The sequence below is a fragment of the Euprymna scolopes genome, chromosome 12 (genome assembly GCF_053919585.1).
Source record: "Euprymna scolopes isolate OS-2025 chromosome 12, ASM5391958v1, whole genome shotgun sequence".
Lineage (NCBI taxonomy): Eukaryota > Metazoa > Mollusca > Cephalopoda > Sepiida > Sepiolidae > Euprymna > Euprymna scolopes.
The window spans coordinates 49755080-49774721 of NC_136493.1; the positions used below are offsets into that span (position 1 = coordinate 49755080).

The 19642-nt window shown below is 42.0% G+C and overlaps 1 protein-coding gene across 6 annotated transcripts in view; it reads right to left on the bottom strand.

Moving 5' to 3' along the window:
- Window positions 1-19642, bottom strand: part of LOC145291278 (protein O-mannosyl-transferase TMTC1-like) — a 163098-nt gene that overhangs the window by 83511 nt on the left and 59945 nt on the right. For 4 of the 6 annotated variants that reach the window (XM_080136916.1, XM_080136917.1, XM_080136919.1 and 1 more), the window contains one exon: window positions 251-428. The exons of 1 other annotated variant lie outside the window; for it this stretch is intronic. In XM_080136916.1, the coding sequence (XP_079993042.1) occupies window positions 251-428 (178 nt within the window). Of the gene's footprint in view, window positions 1-250; window positions 429-17408; window positions 17533-19642 lie in introns of those variants that run through there. One more of the 6 variants, XM_080136920.1, reaches the window with a different exon arrangement.

A 19642-nucleotide genomic window follows, 5' to 3' on the forward strand; every position in this document is an offset into this window, starting at 1 on the left:
ACCATTAACAGGAGAATAGAGCAACAAGAAAGGAAAGGGAAAAGTCCATGGCTAATGACCTCACAAAAAATTGTACTCCAGAGAATCAATATCAATTTCATTGGAACTGCTGAAGTAGACAGCTACACAAAGAAAAAAAGGCGTTGATATATTTAAACCCAAACTACTTTTTTTTGTACTGATATGGGAGAGGGAAAATAAGACCCCCCCCCCCTTAATCTACATAAATGACGAATAGGGTTGTACTTACTGCTTCTGAATGCACCGGATGAACTGCAAAGAAAAGGCCGACCATTTGAGCTGAGTTAGAAGGTAAATGAAACAGCCACTCACAGATGTAAGACAGCAGATAAATCACAGATAGATGTAGAACGAAGTTCACAATGTGGAACGTGTAAGGCTCACCACCACCAAGCCAATAATTCATTCTGGAATTTAAAAGAGAAGTAAATTACTCAATTTAAAAACAAGTTTTTTTTTTTTTTTTTTTTATCTGTACCCTTTATTTTATTTAATGAAGATTGTTATACAAAATTCTTAGGATATTCAAAATTAAATTAAAATTATTTTTAAAAAGTCTAAAATAGATTTGCAAATGCATTATTTTTTTTGGAAGAGAGAAAATATCAGCTCGACATGTTCTACCTATTTACTATGCCTCCCCACGGGACAGAGTTAGACACGAGGGTCGTTTTTTAACGCGGAGAAAAGGTACAAAAATAAAAATTGTCTCAGTCGTGAAGGATTTCTCCTCCACCGAAAGAGAACAAGAAATAGAAGTGCAGCATCTGAAGAACAGATGGTATTTATTTGCTCCCCCACCGAGCAAATTAGGCACAAGGCCGATTTTTAATGTGAGGAGTGAAGGGAGGGGGAAGGGAAAAAGGGGACCAGCTCCCGAGAGGTGGGAAATGGGAGCTGGTTAATGGTCAGGCATGTGGGGTTGCCCCCACATCTGGTCTTTGCTAGTCATAGCTAGTCATAGCTTGCAGTATCTGCCGGAACAGATGGTATTTATTTGCTCCCCCACTGAGCAAATTAGGCACAAGGCCGTTTTTAATGTGAGGTAAAAACCAGCTCCCCTAAAAGGGGTCACTCTGGTTACCAAAAATAATAATTGTCCCAGTATAGAGGGTTTCCCCTCCATTGACTGGTACAAATTATCTTACGTGCAGTATCTGCCGGAACAGATACTACACTTTGATCTTGTTTATATATTTTATTGAGAAAGAAAAAATTGAACATAAAAAACGTACAAAAAATTCAATTCAACAAAATTAGGCACAAGGCCCTACAAGAAATTGGGAGGGGGAGGGTACAGGGTCTTTTTGACTACGTAACAGATGAGACTTTGAAGTCTTACTCTTGACTGGCAACATTTACCAAAATACCTCAATCACTCTGTGGATCCTAACCTAACTAATAACCCCAGCGTTCAATGTAAAATTTAACTATGTACAATTTGTATATTCATTTCTGTATGTTGTGTGTGCATTTTTTTTTTTTTTTTTTTTTTTGTGTGTGTGTATGTGTGAGAAAATAAAGTTCGATTTCATTAGAAAGAGTTCTTGAATTAATTGGCATAAAATGTTCGTGGAGTGGGAAAAAACTAATGAAAATGTTCATTTCAAAAATAAGGAAAAAACTACTAATGTGTTGTTAGTAAGACCCCCCTGTACTATTCTATGTGGCTAGATCCTCCGCTGTTTTCCGGGGAACCGAAAACAAGTAGAGCATCCCTAATGGGGTTTGGGGAAGTCGCCTTAATGGAGGTGGGAGAAAATAAAGCAACGGATGGAGGGGATAGGAAGGTGACCTCTGAGTAGGGGGATGATCGGGGGCATCAGAAAATAAAGATGAGGAGCAGGGGGGGTTGGGCAGACTCAGAGGTTCTCTAATACCAAAAAATAAAATCAGGAACAGGATCTCATTTGTACCACCAGTCAAGAGTTACTTTACTGAACTTATAATGCTAACCTAGGCGGGATGGGTTCCGTAGGACCCAGCACCGCCCATGCCATGCCTAAGGAGGGAACACGTATTGAAACTTGGCTCCTCGACGGATGCACAAACTAGTGCTGTGCACCCACCTCTTGTCAAATTCCACTCTAGGCAACCTCTTCCAATCGCATCTGATCTTTACTTTAAGCAAATGTTTAAAGTAAACGATCAGATCCCGATCAGGAACAGATGTCCCTTCGTGGACCAACTTGAGGCGCGCGATCCAAATGGTCATGCGCGCTACTGCTAGGATCGCCAGGAAAACCAAACTTTCCTCCCTGGGGAACGGCGGCTCCATGTTGTACACAAAAGTTCCTACGTCGAGATCGAGCAGACACTCGGCATCGATGCGAGCTGTTACCCCCTCGACGTACCTTAATAGGGGCTGTATCCGGCTGCAACTAAAAAATGCGTGCTCGATTGTTTCGGGCTCGCGTTCGTCACAGCACGGACAGAAGCGGCTGGTATGTTCTTTATACCGGAAAAGTACGTCGAAGAGGGGCAGAGCATTTCGGACCAGTCGCCAAGTCAGGGAGAATTCCGAGTTATTCAGAATCTCCCGTCCCGGCGCCCAACGCCATTGAGAACGGACAACCTCCATCGACCATCCCATCCGCCTACAAAGTGGATCCTTCGCGGTCCCCTCCACTAAATCCCGATACAGTTTCTTCCTTGGCTGATCGAGGACCTTGGTCCCCGGCAAAGCTCTAAGAGCGGTTCGGCATTCGGAGAAGAACTTGGACTCCCCCTTCGGTCTACGACGACCTTCTACCGAAGGGTTGGGTTTGAGGTTGGGAAACGAGTTCTCAACCACAGGGACCCAAGGAGCGTCTCCTTCAAGCGAACGACCCAGGAAAGCCAATCTCTCGGCGTTTCTATGACACAAGAGACTGGGCTGACCCAGGCCTCCCTCGCTCGGATTTTGAACACAGACCTCTCTGCAGACATAATGCTTACCCTCGTTCCACAAAAGTGAATCGAGGCGCCCTTGTAAGCGGGTTAGTCGTTCTGCAGGGAGAGGAAGTACAGACAAACGGTAAAGGATGAGCGGAAAGACGTATGTAGCACACGCCTCCGCCCGACCCTTCAAGGACAATTTCCTTCCAATCCAAGTCTTTACTGACGATTTGACCTTAGACTGTACTTCCGACCAATTCTTTTCCAGCTGAAGTCCCGGTCCAAACCAGACACCGAGAATGCGGACCGGTCCATCGGTCCAGCTGAAAATACCTGGAAGCGAGTTTACCCCGGTCCAGGCCCCCAACCGCAGGCCAACAGACTTGCTACGGTTGAAGATGGCCCCTGTTACTTCTTCGTATCGAGCGAGCGCCTCGACCACCGCTTGAACGTCCGTGAGGCAAGACACGAACACGGTGACGTCATCGGCGAACGCGGAAACCCTGGCTCGTGTGCCTCCAGGGAGAGCTATTCCGCGCAGGACTGGTGTAGCCGCCTCGTCCCTTAACTTGCGAAGGAGGGGTTCCAACGCCAGGACATACAACAGAGGCGACAGCGGACAACCCTGTCGCACCGACCGAGAGACAGCGAATGACTCCGACAGCTTACCGTTGATCTGCACCGCTACCGTCGGCCTGTCATACAGAACAAAGATCCACTTGCGGAAGTCCGGATTAAATCCGGCGGCCTCTAGCACAGATCCTAGGAACCGATGGTCGACCCTATCGAATGCCTTGGACTGATCCAAACTGATCAGCGCGGCTTCGGCGTCGTCTTCTGTCCCCTCTATGATCGAGCGTATCAAGTGCAAATTGTCTTGAATCGATCTCCCCTTCACAGCATAAGTCTGGTCCGGTTCGATCAAGTCAGTGATGACAACCTGCAAGCGATTCGCAAGAATCTTTGCCAAAATCTTTAACTCTGTGTTTAGCAGAGTCAAGGGCCTAAAATCATCAAAGTTTTCCCTCCCACCATGCCGTTGACCTTTCCTCAGCAATGTGATCACACCTTTGGTCACCTGTCCAGGGATGGAACCCTGGGCAAACCAATGGTTGAACATATCCTTCAGAATAGGGACCAACATGGGCGACAGCCTCAAGTAAAACTCGTAGGGTAGACCATCAAGCCCCGGGGATTTGTTATAGCCGACCTGCTTCAACGCAGTAATGACCTCATGTTCAGTAATAAGACCATCACAGCTAGCCGCCCGAGCCGCCGTGAGGCGGGGCGAGTCAGCCAAATAGCTGCCAAACTCATCAACCCTGAGTCCGGGTAGTTGGGTGAAGCGCACCGATAGATGCTCCCGAAACCCCTCGCAGATCTCCCGAGTCGATACTAAGGGGTGTCCTTCCAGGTTATGTACTTTACGAATGTACCCATCCGAACCGCGCCTTAAAGCAGCCTTACGCTCAACAGCGTCAACATTCACAGCCTCGTTAGAAACTTTCTTTAACCTAGCCCTAACTACTTGACCTTCATACCGCTCGCTAGCCAAGCGGTTGAGATCTTGTTTAGCTAGTGCTAACTCTAGGGGGTCTCCCCCCTCCACCGCCCGGGTCAGCTTATCCTCTAAACGCTTCTTTGCCTTAGCCTTATCTATCGCGAGGCGTTGGCTATACTGGACAGAGAAGCGCCTAATTTTGGCCTTGAGACTAACCCACCACTTACTCCCTGTAACCGCCCCCACTAAAGCCCGCTGAATTAGCTCAGTGACCTTCAACCGGTAGTCCTCCAGCTCCAACAAGGTGCTGTTGAACTTCCAGTATCCGGCCAGTTTAGGCCTAGCACTTAAGCTCAAACGGGCCATAACAAGTTTATGGTCCGAGTGTCCTAGCAAGTGGAACGTGGGGCAAGATAGGAAGTCTACATCGCCTCTTCTAACTAACATCCGATCCAAGTAAGTGCTTGGATGGGAAGGCACTACAGGATGCCACGTCCACATCTCCCGCCCAGGATGATCCAGACGAAATCTGTCGACGAGATCGCACGAGGCCATCAGGTCAGACAGACTGCTGTCACACCACGCCGACCCGCTAGTCCCCCCGACCTTATCTATTTTGGGATCAAGGATTGCATTCCAATCCCCCATTAAAACTAACCGTTCCGGATCCACTAAGAAGCCCTCCAACCGTCGAAAAAAGGTTGCCCTCTCTACAGCAGCATTGGGAGCATAAACAGCAACAATCCGAAAAACACTACAATTAACAGCAACATCAACAACAAGCGCCCGCCCGTCCTCGCCTGCGTGAACAACATTCACCGACGCTGACAGGGTGCGACTCACTAGCAAGGAGATTCCACGACTATAGGTATTGCCATATGCTGAGTAGACATCGTAATCGTTTACCAACACCTGACAATCCCCGTCACAAACAAAGTGGGTCTCCTGGATAGCGGCAATATCTACCTTGAGGGACACCAAGTCTCTCACAACGCGCGAGGCCTTGCTTCGACACCTGATGCCCCTCACATTCAATGTAGCCAAGTTCAAAGACATGATCACTTACCTCAAGCACTGTCACAGACGGGTCTGAAATCCTGGGCAGTGAGGACATGGCAGGCCTGGTCAAGGCTGCCGGTAAGTAAATCCGATGAAGGTGATCCATCCTTGGCCACGCCCCCCACGTCCAGGGGGAAGGTTAGTTTGAGTGCCCTGTATAGCGATGGGTGTACATACATGGGGATTCTACCCTCACATTTAAAGAAAATGTTGGTCAGCGAAGGATGGTCCCTATCCACCAGCTGCTGGCCTGGGATCGCATTCTTCGCTGCCTTAATCATTGCCCACATTCCTCCAGTCCTAGCGTCCTTGTCGACCCTAACGAAAGTGGTCAACAAGGGAGCGTCCTTGAATTTAGTGGGGTCTGTTACTAGGTCTCCACCGACTTTTTCAAAGTTTTTGAGTTTATTGTACCGGACCTTCTGTTGTCCTTTAAGGTCCGGAGCCGGTTGGAGAGGGTCTGTTTCACAAATCCTGCTTCCTGGCAGGAAGGGGAGCTTTTTGGTCCGTTCAGTGCGGACTTTGGGAGTGGGGGAGGGGACCTCTTTTGGTTGATGGGGAGGCTGAGCGCTTGGGGAGGGGGTAGCCTGCTCGTTTTCTTCTTTTTGGCTCCTGTCACGGGATGAGGGGCGGGAAGAGTTTCTTGGGGCCTTTATAGGAGAGGGGGAAGGTTGTTCGGGTTGCTGGGGTGTTGGGATCACAGGGGGCTCATCCTGTGTTGTTGTTGCGAGGGAGTCCTTCTCAGTCTCAGTGGGGGTAGGAGGGTTTGCGCGTGTCTTGCGGCTTTTCCTCCTCCTGGCCCTCCTGATCTCTGTTGCGCTCAGGGCCATAGAGACTGTTGTTGTCTCTTCCTCTGCCTCTGACGCGGCCTCCTCCTCAGATTCTGGTAGTTTCCTCTTGTTTGAGGAGGAGGGTGTCTGTGTGTCCATCTTCTCCGTCTCGCTCTTCGGTTGTTCTTGGTCTTGGGTGACTGTCTGCAAGAATGGCTGTTTGTTGGTCTTGCCTTTCTTTACGACTGTCACCCAGCCTGTCGGTGCCTCTGGAGGATTTGCGGCCGGCGCGGGAGCAGCGGCTTGATTTGTTGTCACGCTTGTTCCCGCCGCTTTTGTGGGCTTCTTCCCTCCATTCCTCTTCGGACAGTCCTTCGCCATATGCCCTTGTTGTGTGCACAGCCAGCAATGGGGCCTCCTCCCTTCCACTATAAGGGAGAGTGTCCACTCTCCGAACTTGAGTGTGGCTGGGATGGCGTAGAATCCAGCCTTGTCCAGGACCATCTGTACTTTGTAGTCCCCGGTCATGATGTTTCTTAATCCGCGGACCGGGGTGACTTCCTCTACGTCCCCATACTGGCTTAGGATAGCCCCCAGTTGTTTGGCCTCCATATAGCAGGGGACGTTTAGAGCAGAAACATTTGCTCTCCTCTTGTTCATATAGATGGGTTGGAGCTTTATGTTCCTGCTCTGATGGCAGGTCCTGGACAGCCTGACTGCGTCTTCGGAGGTGGGGAGCAGAACATCCCACTGTGCGTAACTCCTTCTACAGATGTAGTTGGCGGGAATGTTCTGCTCCAGCAACACGTTCATCATGGTGTCCTTGTTGACGCCCGTCAGACCCCTTGTCTTGGTGTCTGAAGTTATCAGCGAGAGCACTCTTTTCTCCAGAACTTCCACTTGACCCGGGAGGGGTTGGATGTTGTTCCCCTGGGTATACTCCTTGTAAGTGGAGTCGAAGAGTGCTCTGTAGTCTTCGGGCGTCAACTTCCCTTGCTGCTCTTTGGGGCCCCATGCCGGTCCTCCATCCTGGTGGGTGTCAGCTGGACTCGGGTTGGGGGGCGTAGCTGGTGTTGTGGGGCTCTCTCCTGTTATGGGCATTTTTGGCTTCGGAACTGGGCCGTTACCAGGCAAAGTAGGCCATTGTGTCCTTGGCGTTGTTTCGTCCTGGCTTGGTTTGCTCTCCGGGCCGCTCCCCTTTCTTATTTTCTTTCTTTGCTGGGTGGCTGTCCCCTTGGGGGATGGAGGTGTCTCCCCTTCTGGTGCCGTGTTCCCAGCTGGAGCCTTGGTGGGTACTGTCAAGGGTGTCTCTCCTTCCAGCTTGCTTTTGTTACCACTGGCCGGAGAGTCACCCCTTTTCCGTATTTGGTCCTCTTGGGGAGTGTTGGGGGGCCAATCACTGTCTTCCCCGCCGAATAGTGAGCAGATGGAGGCTATTACGTCTTCATCCAGCGCCTCGGTTTGGTCCGCGGTGCTGATTTCCTCCTTTTCTGTTGGGGAGTCGCCCTTTGGGGGAGCGGGGGATGGGTTCCCCGGTCTTCCTCCCTTGGTTCTGCCGTCCTGGGGTGCAGCTGGTTGGCTGGGTTCTGCACTTTCCCCAGCTAGTGACTTAACGGCAGCTTTTTCCGCTGGGTTGCCCTCGTGGGGAGCGGTTGCAGGTGCTTTTTGGGGGGTCGCCGCGGGCTGCGGCCCTACCCTCCCGCTTTCTTCCAAGGTCGCCGCGCGCCGGGGCCCTACCTTGTATCCTGGCGCCGTCTCGCCGGGAGATGCATCAGCTCCCTCACATAGGGAGTCGTTCGCAGTTGAGATGCTGCGCATTTGGGGTGACGTACCCCTCCTGCCTGGCATCGTGGCGGTTGCACTGGCCGCTGGCGCGGACCAAAGTGTAGTGGGGGAAAAGAAAACCCAGGGGAATGGAGGGGGAGGAGGGGGAGGAGCGGACTTTGAAGAAATTAGAGTTTTTGACTTCCCCTCACGGGGATGTCGGGTTAGCAGCTCAGATCCCCCCGCGAGGGGGGAGAGCAGAGAAGAAAGACGCAGTAGGTGCTAGCGGGTCAGAGTGCCGCGTCGCAATTAAGAGAGAGAGGGGATAGGCATCCCTGCCCACAGAGGGGAGCAGAAACGAAGCACCCGCCCTACCCCACGTCACCCTACCCACTAACTTACCCCAACGGAAGCGAGAAAGAGAACCCTGTCTGCTCGATCCACTGGGAGAGCAGCGAAGATAGACAAAGTTTGGGCCTGGCAGGTCAGAGTGCTGCTCAGGCAATTAAGTGTTGAGAAATTAGACCATCCCAGTCTCGAGAAGTGAGACCGAAACGAAGAAAAAACAACATGCAAAAACAACAAATGAAAAAAGAAGGTCTCAACTACCAGCGATAGTGGTGTTGGTCCCGAGATTCCAGTCTCCCAAAAGAGGGGATCGGTTTCCGGGTCCAAGCTCCCACAAATGTGGAGTCGGTCCTCTAGGTCCTGACTCCCCAAAGGAGGGGGTCGGTCCTAACTAACAAAGGTTAGTAAGAAAAAACACCTTAACCTAGCCCGAAAGCCCGGTGGTGGGTCAAGTTTAGTAACTGAGGGAACAGATACTACACTTTGATCTTGACCAAAAGGCCAAGTGAGTAGGATTGCTGCATATATATCCACTTTTTTTTTTTTTTTCATTTTTCTTCCTTTGAAGATTGTAATGCTGGGTATGGGGCAGCCAAACCAACTGCCAACATTGCCCCGCTTTTTATTGAAACCAACCGAGAGCTCTTTTTAGTATCCTCGTTGTTCCCTTAAATGCAATTGTCTGGATCTCTTTTGAAATTGGTTCACCAGGAATATTAGTTAGGTAGGACTTCAGGTTCTTCTTCATAAGTCCTGTGGCACCTATGATAACTGGTATGATTGATATCTCCCTAAGATTCCAGTTTCTTTTCATATCGTACATGAGACCTTGGTATTTGGTCTGTTTCTCTCTTTCAGCTCTGTTCAGACCGCCAATCCACCCTAATGGCCTTGTTGGTTATGAAGAAAACGGATCACCAAGTTTTAGCTAAAAGGACAAACTTCTCTACAATTTAAATACATTTTATTCAACAGTTTCATCAAAAAGTGAATCCTCAGTTTACTTTCGTAACTCTCGCCTTTCTTATTGTGTTCTTTAATCTTCACATTCCATGAACGATGTTTCTTACAAATTGCTGTTTTCTGGGTCGGAATCTATCCATATAACACTTATCGTTAGCTAGCTTTTGACTTTGAAGTACAGTAGAACCCCGGAATACGACATTAAAAATCAATGACAAAATACAGTACAGTATATAGTACACATCTATATAATCAAATGACATTATAAACACCGTAAGGTGAGGCAAATACTGTAACCAGGGACCGAAAAACATCGTATTCCACATTATAACCTGAAAAAACATATCTTAGGGCCACCGTATCCTGGGGTTCTACTATAGTACATTTTAGCTTCTTACGTCAAGTGGCTTCATACCGTGTTTAGAAAGATTCCCCCCCCCCAAAAAAAAATGTCTTGAAAAAGTTATGAAAACCAGAATATGACAATAGGTTGAGTCAGTGGACGTACACATTGGAATTGAATTCATGAAGTTCATCTTGTCTAGCCAAGCCATGGCTAGAAACGAGGGAAGAAATATAACATTTGTTCACATCGACGTTTCAACTAGGACTGTTCATAACGTCGGGAAAAAGGTTTGACCGGAAGTGAACATTGCCTCCCATGCGAACAACATTCTTATCGTCCAATGTGTGTATCCTTCCGCGAATGTGAACGACATGTACTAATTAGTCTGCAAGTAAGAATATGCAAGTGCAAAAGAAAATAGATCGTAATTATGTAACTATTACAGGGCCATTTAGGGGTATGCTCCCACTTTCAAACTCCCCCTCCTTTCCCAATAATAATAATAAAAAACATTAATAGCTGAAAGAATTGCTCCATATCAAATATTTCTTCATTTTGTATTCTTACTTAGTCATGAGACTGCATAAATCTTGACAACATAAAGATAGGCCGAAGTTTTATCTAAACTTTACTTCTCCATATTGTATCAAGCATTCCCCAAATCACACCATGAAAACGTTGCTAACTCAACAACTATTTATCTGATTAGACTAAAAGTCTGCATGGTGTTTACTGTTATCAAAGAGCATTGGATTCTTACATTAAATTTGGAAAAGTTGAAAGCTGAATTTCTGTAAAATTTTATGGTTAGATGAAAATATATTATGCAATTAAATTTTAACCAGATTGGTGTATGCGTGCATGCGCATCAATAATATATGTGTGGAGTAGTGGAGTAAATGTCTAATATAATGATTTATGGGATATATATTCTAGTTAACACAGTGAGTAACGTGGGCACATTTCTTTTTTTTTTATATATATACTTTATAATATTTAAAGGGTGTGTTACTGAATGTACACTTTACTCTCTCTCTAAAAAAAAAAAAAAAAAAAGGTAATGCCGACAATCGTCCTGAGATGTTATTCTTTTTCTTATCTATCTATATAAAACTTTGTGTGTTCCATATAGAAAGAGTGGTTAGCAAATCTACATAATATCTACAACTGTATTCTTATTCAGCTGTTTCCCCAAGGGCGTTTTGTATAGCGAGCTAGCAACAGGACAGCACCCCAGAGATTGCCCGGCTACAAGGATGTATGCAAGCACGACCTGGGCAGCAAGGAGCGGCTGGTAGACAATCGTGGCACCTAGCAGGGTACTGCATGGCAGGGAGTTGGGAAAGAAGAGGACAACAGAAACCTGATGCTGGAGAACAGGAGACAACACAGAAAGCAGCGCTAAAAGGCTGCAAAACCCAGCATACCAGCCTCCTTCCTGTGCCCATATGGTAGAGACTACCATTCGTGAATAGGGCTCTAGAGCCACACTCAAAGATGCCCTAAATCTATCCGCTTAAATACCAAGGTGCATGTCATTATCTCCCGAGATGGAAAATTGTTTACTATTTTATATAAAATTTAGCAAGGAAGATTATAGAAGTGTTTCAGAATCTCTAAGTGCACATCTAGGAGGCTTATAACTTAACACTTCAACTAGATTCTATTTTGATGGAATTTATATCATATAGTTACATAGTAGTGACCTTACACCAGTAAGTAGTACTTAAGTTAGCTAGTGTGAATTTTGATAAGGGTTACTCTTAGTACATGTCACGATGAACTATCTACAAACAGAATTGTACTCGGAGACAGGTGACATGAGGAAGCAGGGGGGGGAATCAAGTAAGACTGCCTAGACAAAACATAGTTGAATGATACGAGGATATGACGATGTCACATTTTCAAGCGATAGAAACAAAGGTTTTTTTTTTTTTTTTTTAATCAATTTCTCACAAAAATCCATACACGGGAGATGTGGTCAGATGATGTAGAGAATGATCATCTCAGCAAATGTTATCTTAAGTCTCTGTCCGTCTGCGTCTCAATTATCAAGTTAGAAAACTAAGGTGAGGAAATAATTTTAGTTATGTAGTCTCTTTTTCTTTATGTCCATTCTCTCCAATATAAGCGGTAAAAAAACTCAGCAAAAGTCTCCTTGTGCCATTCATACATGAGAAGTTTGTGTTAGTTAAACGGATGATCGGCAACTACTAAATGCCCACTTAGTCATGAAACAGTGAAGAGAAACAAATGACGCTGAAGAGAGAGAGAGAGAGAGAGAGAGAGAGAGAGAGAGAGAGAGAGAGAGCAATATGCAAACACTAGCATGTATGTATAAACACATTTGGTTTTTTGATTTTGTGATCGCTCATGAGTGAAAACATAATATTAGAGTTGGGACGATTAATCAGAATCAGAATTTTTTTTGCCTATTTTCCGATGCCAAAAAAAACGGCTCTTTGTATTGGCTTTCATTTTTAGACTTTGTTTACAGCAACACCTTGAACTGTTTATAGTAATGACGAAATAATATTTATCGATTTTAAACTACATATTAAAACTAAAATTGAAAGATCATCCCCAACGAATGTATTTTGACATTTGAGAAAATATCTGCACATTGAATGTGTGTTTTTACGATAATCGTAACAAAATAACAATTCTATAGTTAAATATTTAGAGATTTATAAAGAATCGGAATCGGTACTTGTATTGGAATCAGGAATTGTATCGGAATCGGGAATGATATTGGAATTATCCCATCACTAAATAATTTTCAAGGGAAGACAATGGAAGCAGTCTTGAATAACTAAATAATCCCCCCCACATCTAAGTGACCCATGGGAACAGAACCTAAACTTTCAAATATGTGTATATGCGATTTTAATGAAATTTCAACCATATGTATAAGCGAGTTTTCCACGGTTTCAGCTTCCTCCAACTATGTTAGAGAATGAAATGGGAGTAGTTATTTTCATTTAATCTCGAGCAACGTCGGGTCATCCTGCTAGTATTATATATATAATAAAACCATTAAAACTCAGTGTGTTATTTAATGTGCCATAGGTCAGTTAATAACTAAACCGGTTTTTAAATATGACTGCAATTATCTTGATTTAAAAAGAATACATAAGTAGTTATTGATCAAAATTAAACTTTAGGAAATGTATCTCAGCCATTACATAAAAGGAACATTGTGTGTGTGTGTGTGTGTGTGTGTGTGTGTGTGTGTGTGTGTTTCTTATGGACTCCTAAACGACTAGACCGATTTTTTTTTTCTTTAAATCACACAAATGTACTTTATGTGCCTAACAGTGTTTTTAGATAGGGTTTGTAATAAAAATAGAATCTATTTAAAGTGTTAAGTTATAAGCCTCCTAGATGGGCACTTAGACATTCTGGAACACTTCTATAATCTTCCTTGCTAAATTTTATGTAAAAATAGTAAACAATTTTCTATCTCGGGACATAATCGAAAAAATCTGATGACAGAAGGAACAGACGGTTTTGACTAAAGTTTATACAGCCTATCATCACAAGTACATTTGAGAAGTTTTATTACCGCACAAGTAGTAAGGCCCGGCATATAAAATCAACAGTAGGCTCTTTGATATGCCAGAGGTGCGTTTGAAATGAATATTTCTGTTTAGAGTACAATTAAACCATGCTACTGGACTTTTGCATTTTAAACTTTAATTCAAGTCATTATCACCATACAAGTAGAAAGGCCAAACATAAAATCAACAGTAGATTCTTTGATATTATAAAGGCGCGTTCGAAATGAATGTTTTTGTTTAGAGCACAACTGAACCATGATGCTTGATATTTGCATTTTAACTAAGTCAAACCATTATATAAAAATAATTTAATAAAATCAACAATAGTTTCTCTACAGTGCAATGTAGACTACAATGTATTATGGACTAAGTAACTGCAGGGAGGATTTAAAAATGGGCGATTTTACTGATTTCGATGACAATAAAATACGAGGGGATGAAACATTCGTTGATCCGCATTCATTCCTGGACAATGTCAAGTCGCCTTGCTAGTAAAAAGTTTAATCTTAAAGGTTCTTAAAAATATAAAAAAAATTTGCTTAATTGATTGAATATGGATCAAATTCAATGCAGATATATTTTAATTTTTCAAGGGGGGTGGGTGGGTCTATATTGTGTCCCCTAAAATCCATTTAAAATTACTCTAAAGAAACTGAAATTTCAAGAATATTTACCAACTAATACCTATTAAAATTCCATAGAAAATCGGAGGTATCTGAATCTTCACAAAGGCTTTCCACCCCTTTTGCATAAAACTAAATTAAACTAAATATTGTCGACATTTGTGCCTCTCACGCATAGCAACTGAGTTTCAAAATTCATAATGATCAGTTAATAGTTTAGGAGTGAATTCTTTACATAAAAATATATAAACATAGATTAATAAATTCTTTTTTTTTTTCAACTTTAAAAGACTTTTAGCATTACTATACGGTATAATTATGTTGACAATATGATCCCTGTCAGATCTTCAAAGTTAAGCAATGTTCAGCTTGGTTAGTACTAAAATGGGGGATCATTTGGGAATACCGAGCGTTATATGTACTCTGCTTATCTCGGCATTTTTTTTCCTAGTCGTCCTAGACTTCACCTTTCCCCTGGAATCAGACAGTGTCAACTCGTCAGTGGTGGGGTAGCAGATTGTGCAACACTTGTTTCACGATTACACACACACACACCTTTACAGAGGATATCCATTGTTTCTAAAGATAAGATGATGCTGATGAATCATATCTAACTTTATATTTAAGGAGAGTAAAAAGTAGATGCTGGGTTTATTTTCAGCAGCCACATAACCCTCGCTTTTATTATTTTGTCTTTTAGTCCTTACATTCCATGAGCAATGTTTCTGACAAAGAGGGAAGAATTGCTGTTTCCTGGGTCAGAATTTATTCCATCTAACACTTATCGTTGGCAAGTTTTTGACCTTGAAGTACTATTTTTTTTTTTTAACTCCTTACATCAAGTGGCTTCATGCCTTGACTGGAGTGATTTCCATTTAAAAAAAAAAATGTAGACGGAGATATCTATTCCATCGTCTTTCAAGTAAGGACGAGACAACTTAAAAGTCAGCTAGATTGTCAACTAAACATTACGGTTATCTTGTGTTGATATATAAAAAAGCTATTAATAGGCGATTGTTTTCATATACGTTCTATTCCAATACAAAAGCATTCTAACAGTTAAAACATGTACTTCAATTGTGAGATAAAACTTAAGAAAATGGACACACACACACACACACACACACACACACACACACACACACACACACACACACACACACACACACACACACTAATGAATCCCATTGATGAATTAATAGGCTATTAGGGGTATCCATGTATTATAGTTGATAGCCGAAGAACCAAAAGAATATATACACATACAATTAGCCTGGGTGACCGGCGTTGGCCCCGGGTGTTTGTAGGTGTGTGTTGAGCAAAAAAAAAAAAAAAAAAAAAAAAATAGTAGACAGGCAGGCTCGAACCTGTACCGCGAAGGAGGAAAAAAAAAAGTGACAAAAAAAAAGAAAAAAAGAAAACGTGACGTCTTTGCTGTTACGCCCAACGCCAAACTGGAAGTGACGAATGTTTAAATTAAGGCTAGTCAATCGAAAAGAGGGAATGACTTTCGAAAATATCGGCAAAAAAAGCGACCCCTCCCTATAGAAAAGTGCCCAGTTGAGGGTGAAGAAATTAATGTTTTTAGCCAATTTTTCGATATCTGTCGTTATAAAAGTCGAGCTTCAAAACAATACCGACTTTGTGAAAACCCGTCGCCTCTGTCGAAAGTTTTAAGCAAACATACAAACATACATTTAAACAGACAGGTGAGATTTATATCATAGATAAATAACTTTTACTTAATGCAAGAAAATTTAATTTTTTATGGAGGTATTTGTGTGAGAGTAAAATATAAAACAAATATTATAATTGTATAAAGATAATTTACAGAAGACAATGCAATGACGCCACAAATTCCAGCACGAAATTCGACAATCTTGGATTTGATGTCTAGTGAATGAAGACCATTATTTTCCTGTTCTTGGAAGCACAGATTCTGAGAGACACATTTCTATCGAAATGTTGATGAGAAGTTTTAGTAAGTGAAATATGCATGGTCCCCAGTGAGTGCACAGTGAACGAGGCATAAAAAATGACTAAGTTTAGCATTTGCCCCCCCCCCTCCATAATTTAGTTTAGCCCCAAAAGTCCCGAGGGGACGTCAAATCTTGGTGAAAATGAACAAACGGTGCAGTTTTAGGCCTTAACATATGTAAGTTTGAGTTCTGCACCATGCAAAAAAAAAAAAAAGAAATGACTAAGTTGATCATTTACCCCCCCCCCCTCCCCATCCCATTTAGCCCCAAAAGTCCCCAAAGGCCTTAACATATTCAAATTTGAATTCAGCACCATGCAAAACTGCTAAATAGACATACACAGAAAATTTTGGACAAATATGATAAAATAGTCCCAAAAATGGAGTGTTTTTATTAGCCGTAAGAGCCCCTGAGACACACCCAAGAGTTATCACGAAGTATAGACAAACAAAATTCTATAGAAATCAGTTAGTTACAACTTTTCAGAAAGTTTTATAAAAATCCAAGACATCATTTTTTTTTTTAATAAGCACAAAAGTGTCAATTTTAGCTATTTTAACCCGAAAGGCACTCCTAGGGGAGAGGGGCAAACGGAGTTTTCCCAGAAAATTCGTTCTGTTACTTTTTACTCATATGTTTAATCTTTGAGCAAAATTTTTTTAAATTCCAAGGCGTAATTATTGAGAAAAGTGCGGACAGACGAACGGATGAACGGACAAGGGTGAATTTACAGGTCCACCCTCCTTTTGTCGGGGACCAAAAAGTTTGAGAATTTCGTTTTGGTGTGTAATCGACATTAAATTCTTTCCAATCAAGTTTCTTTCCAATATATCCAGTATGTTAGCAGTCAAATTTGTACTCCCCCACCCCAACCAACTCGTATCCATGAGAGTTTGAAGATTTGGACAAGTTTGTGACTGTAAAAACGAACTTTTCTTTTTGTAGGAATTTGAGAGCCTTCAAACTGGCGAGGAACTGTTTGATCGGGAATTGTAATTACTATCTTTATCATTGGTTTAAACATTTGAAGGTACTTTTCTCATTATTTGTATTCATTTATTCATTTACTGAAACAACATTTGTTGTTTGGAAAAACAACACCATTGTTCTTTTATTTGTTCTACCCTTTGTGGTAGTTTTTACCCAGCGCATTTTGTACCCGCATGAGAAACTATATGCAAGTTTTTTGTGCTTCCATTTTCAACAGATTCATGTATTTCTTTTTCAACTTTAAAATAAAATATATAGCATTATCTCCCTTTCCCAACATATTTACACAAATTCAACACCAGACGGGATTTTCGGACGAGAGTTATCTGCCCTTTATAAACGCCAAATGAAACTTTTATCAGTGACTATAAAATGAGCTGCACAAGAAAAATGTGGTCTCTTCTGTTCTTTCGGTTGGCTTCAGTAAACACAATACAGTAACTGTTTTGGTGTGACGGCACCTTTGACGAACATCACACACTATGCTGATTACTCTCTCTCTCACACACACGTCGTTCTACTCAAACATTGTTGAACATATTCTCGTGAACTCAATGTTCATAACATCATTTACAGACTTTCTTGTACACATTCTCACTTTACTTACCTGTGTGCGTGATTTTTTCCTACTTTTGCACACACGTATCCATGATTCTACTCACACTAGCTTTCGCATTTGGAATCTTCAGAATACTGTTCTCAACTTGAATGTCATTTTCACAACGTTTCAGTCGATGTGTCCTCCGACCTTCTTCAGGTGTATCTTGTAAAACTCTGAAATGTTTCTGTGGAACTCTGGAATTTGGACGGAATTTCGAACGGATTCTTTTATTTACTTCATGGGGGTAGCTTGCTCTCGTTCTATCAGTCATGACTGGATAGAGGTCCTAAATAATTTGCAATTGTTGTGGTGTTAGTGGTTGAATTAATGAAGAGAACGACACAGTAAAAATTAAATAAATATGTATTAACAAAAATAAAATTAAATAATTAAAAAAATTAAATAAATATGTATTAACAAAAAAATAAAATTAAATAATTAAAAAAATTAAATAAACATGTATTAACAAAAATAAAATTAAATAATTAAAAAAATTAAATAAATATGTATTAACAAAAATAAAATTAAATAATTAAAAAAATTAAGTAAATATGCATTAACAAAAGTACATAAAAGTGGTAATTGAAGAATATCTTTGCTCATGGCAGTACTAGTTGTGAACGGTCATCTGCTTCACGTGTGTATCCGACTCTTGTAAACCGCTTCTTGTCACCCGGAAGTGACGTCATTGACAGAAGTGACATCATGGAATAGTTCATTATTACTGATAATAGGGGTGCGTCCCCAACGCAATTATAACTTTCAGTTATCCGCACTGAGAATTGAACCTTCAACCTTTAGGAGAAGGTTACTTTTACAATTTATTTTCTGAAGTACTCTAACTATAGCACAGCAGGTCCGACGATTCCGAATAATAGGTATAACAAATCCTCATGTGAAAAAATTCAGACTCACTAACTTTGTTTATGTCTTCATGAACATAACTTGCAATAAATGTTTCTGAATTTTTGATGATTTAGGATGATTTGTATTATTTAGACAAAGGCATTCTAAAAATTATGGAAAAAGAGAATTTACAGAAGGCAATACAATCACATCGCAGATTCCAGCACGAAATTCGACCTCTTGGATTTTATGTCTGGTGAATGAAGACCAATGTTTTCCTGCTCTTGAAAGAGAGGAAGGCTACATTCACTGCGTACAGATTCTGAGAGACGCCTTTCTATTGAAATGTGGATGAGAAGTTTAAGCAAGTCTGAGGATTTCGTTTTGGTGGACCTGAGGTTTTGGTACTTGAAGGAGGTGAGTGTAATCGACATTAAATTCTTTCTAATCATGTTTCTTTCCAATATATTCAGTGTGCAGGCAGTCGAATTTCTAACCCAAATTTCTTTTCCTGAATATCATTTCACATTTCGACTGATGTAACCTCCGACCTTTTTACAAGGACCCGTGGTGTAACAGATAAAGTAACAAGTAGGACTATGACAACAGCATATTCTTATTGTTTTGACTCTCGAGTATATATCCAACACAGACACAGTTAATCAACTGAGAACCACATCACTCTATATAAAAGCGTATAAGATATCAATGGATACACACTCGAGAGTCAAAACAACGAAAATAATATGCTGTTGTCCTAGCCCTAGTAATAAGTAAAATTCGGTTCCAAATGACATTCTTCTGGAGCATGAAGGTTCAAGCCTCAATGCAGACGATATTAAGAAAATACAATCCCGAATTATTTAAGATTTCTACCCGGTTATGGCTAACAGAACAAGAGCATGCTACTCCTGTGGGTTAAATAAAGAGTTCTATTTAAAATTCTATGCAGATTTCAGAGTTTGACAAGATGCACGTGAAGAAGGTCGGCGGTTACATCGGTTGAAACATTGTGAGAATATCATTCAGGATGAGAACAGTAGTCCGAAAATCCAAATGTTTGTTGAATTATATAAGATGTCCCAAATAGATATATACACACTTTAAATAATTTTAAACCAAATGTTTTTTTTTCTTTGCAGATTAAACTCATCGATTATAATGATGGCAGCCATGTTAACCTTTGAAGAAAAAAAAAATCCATTCTAAAATGCTACTGGAAGCACGAAAACGCTGTTATAGTGCAAAGACAGTTTAGGAACGCGTATACATCTTTTTAGGACACCTGTATATTTTTTTTTCGAGTAGTTACTTTGTTTTCATTGACGTGCTTGCGTACTGAACACAAATAAATATACATGAGTATCAACACTGTCAAGCATTGGCCTAATTTT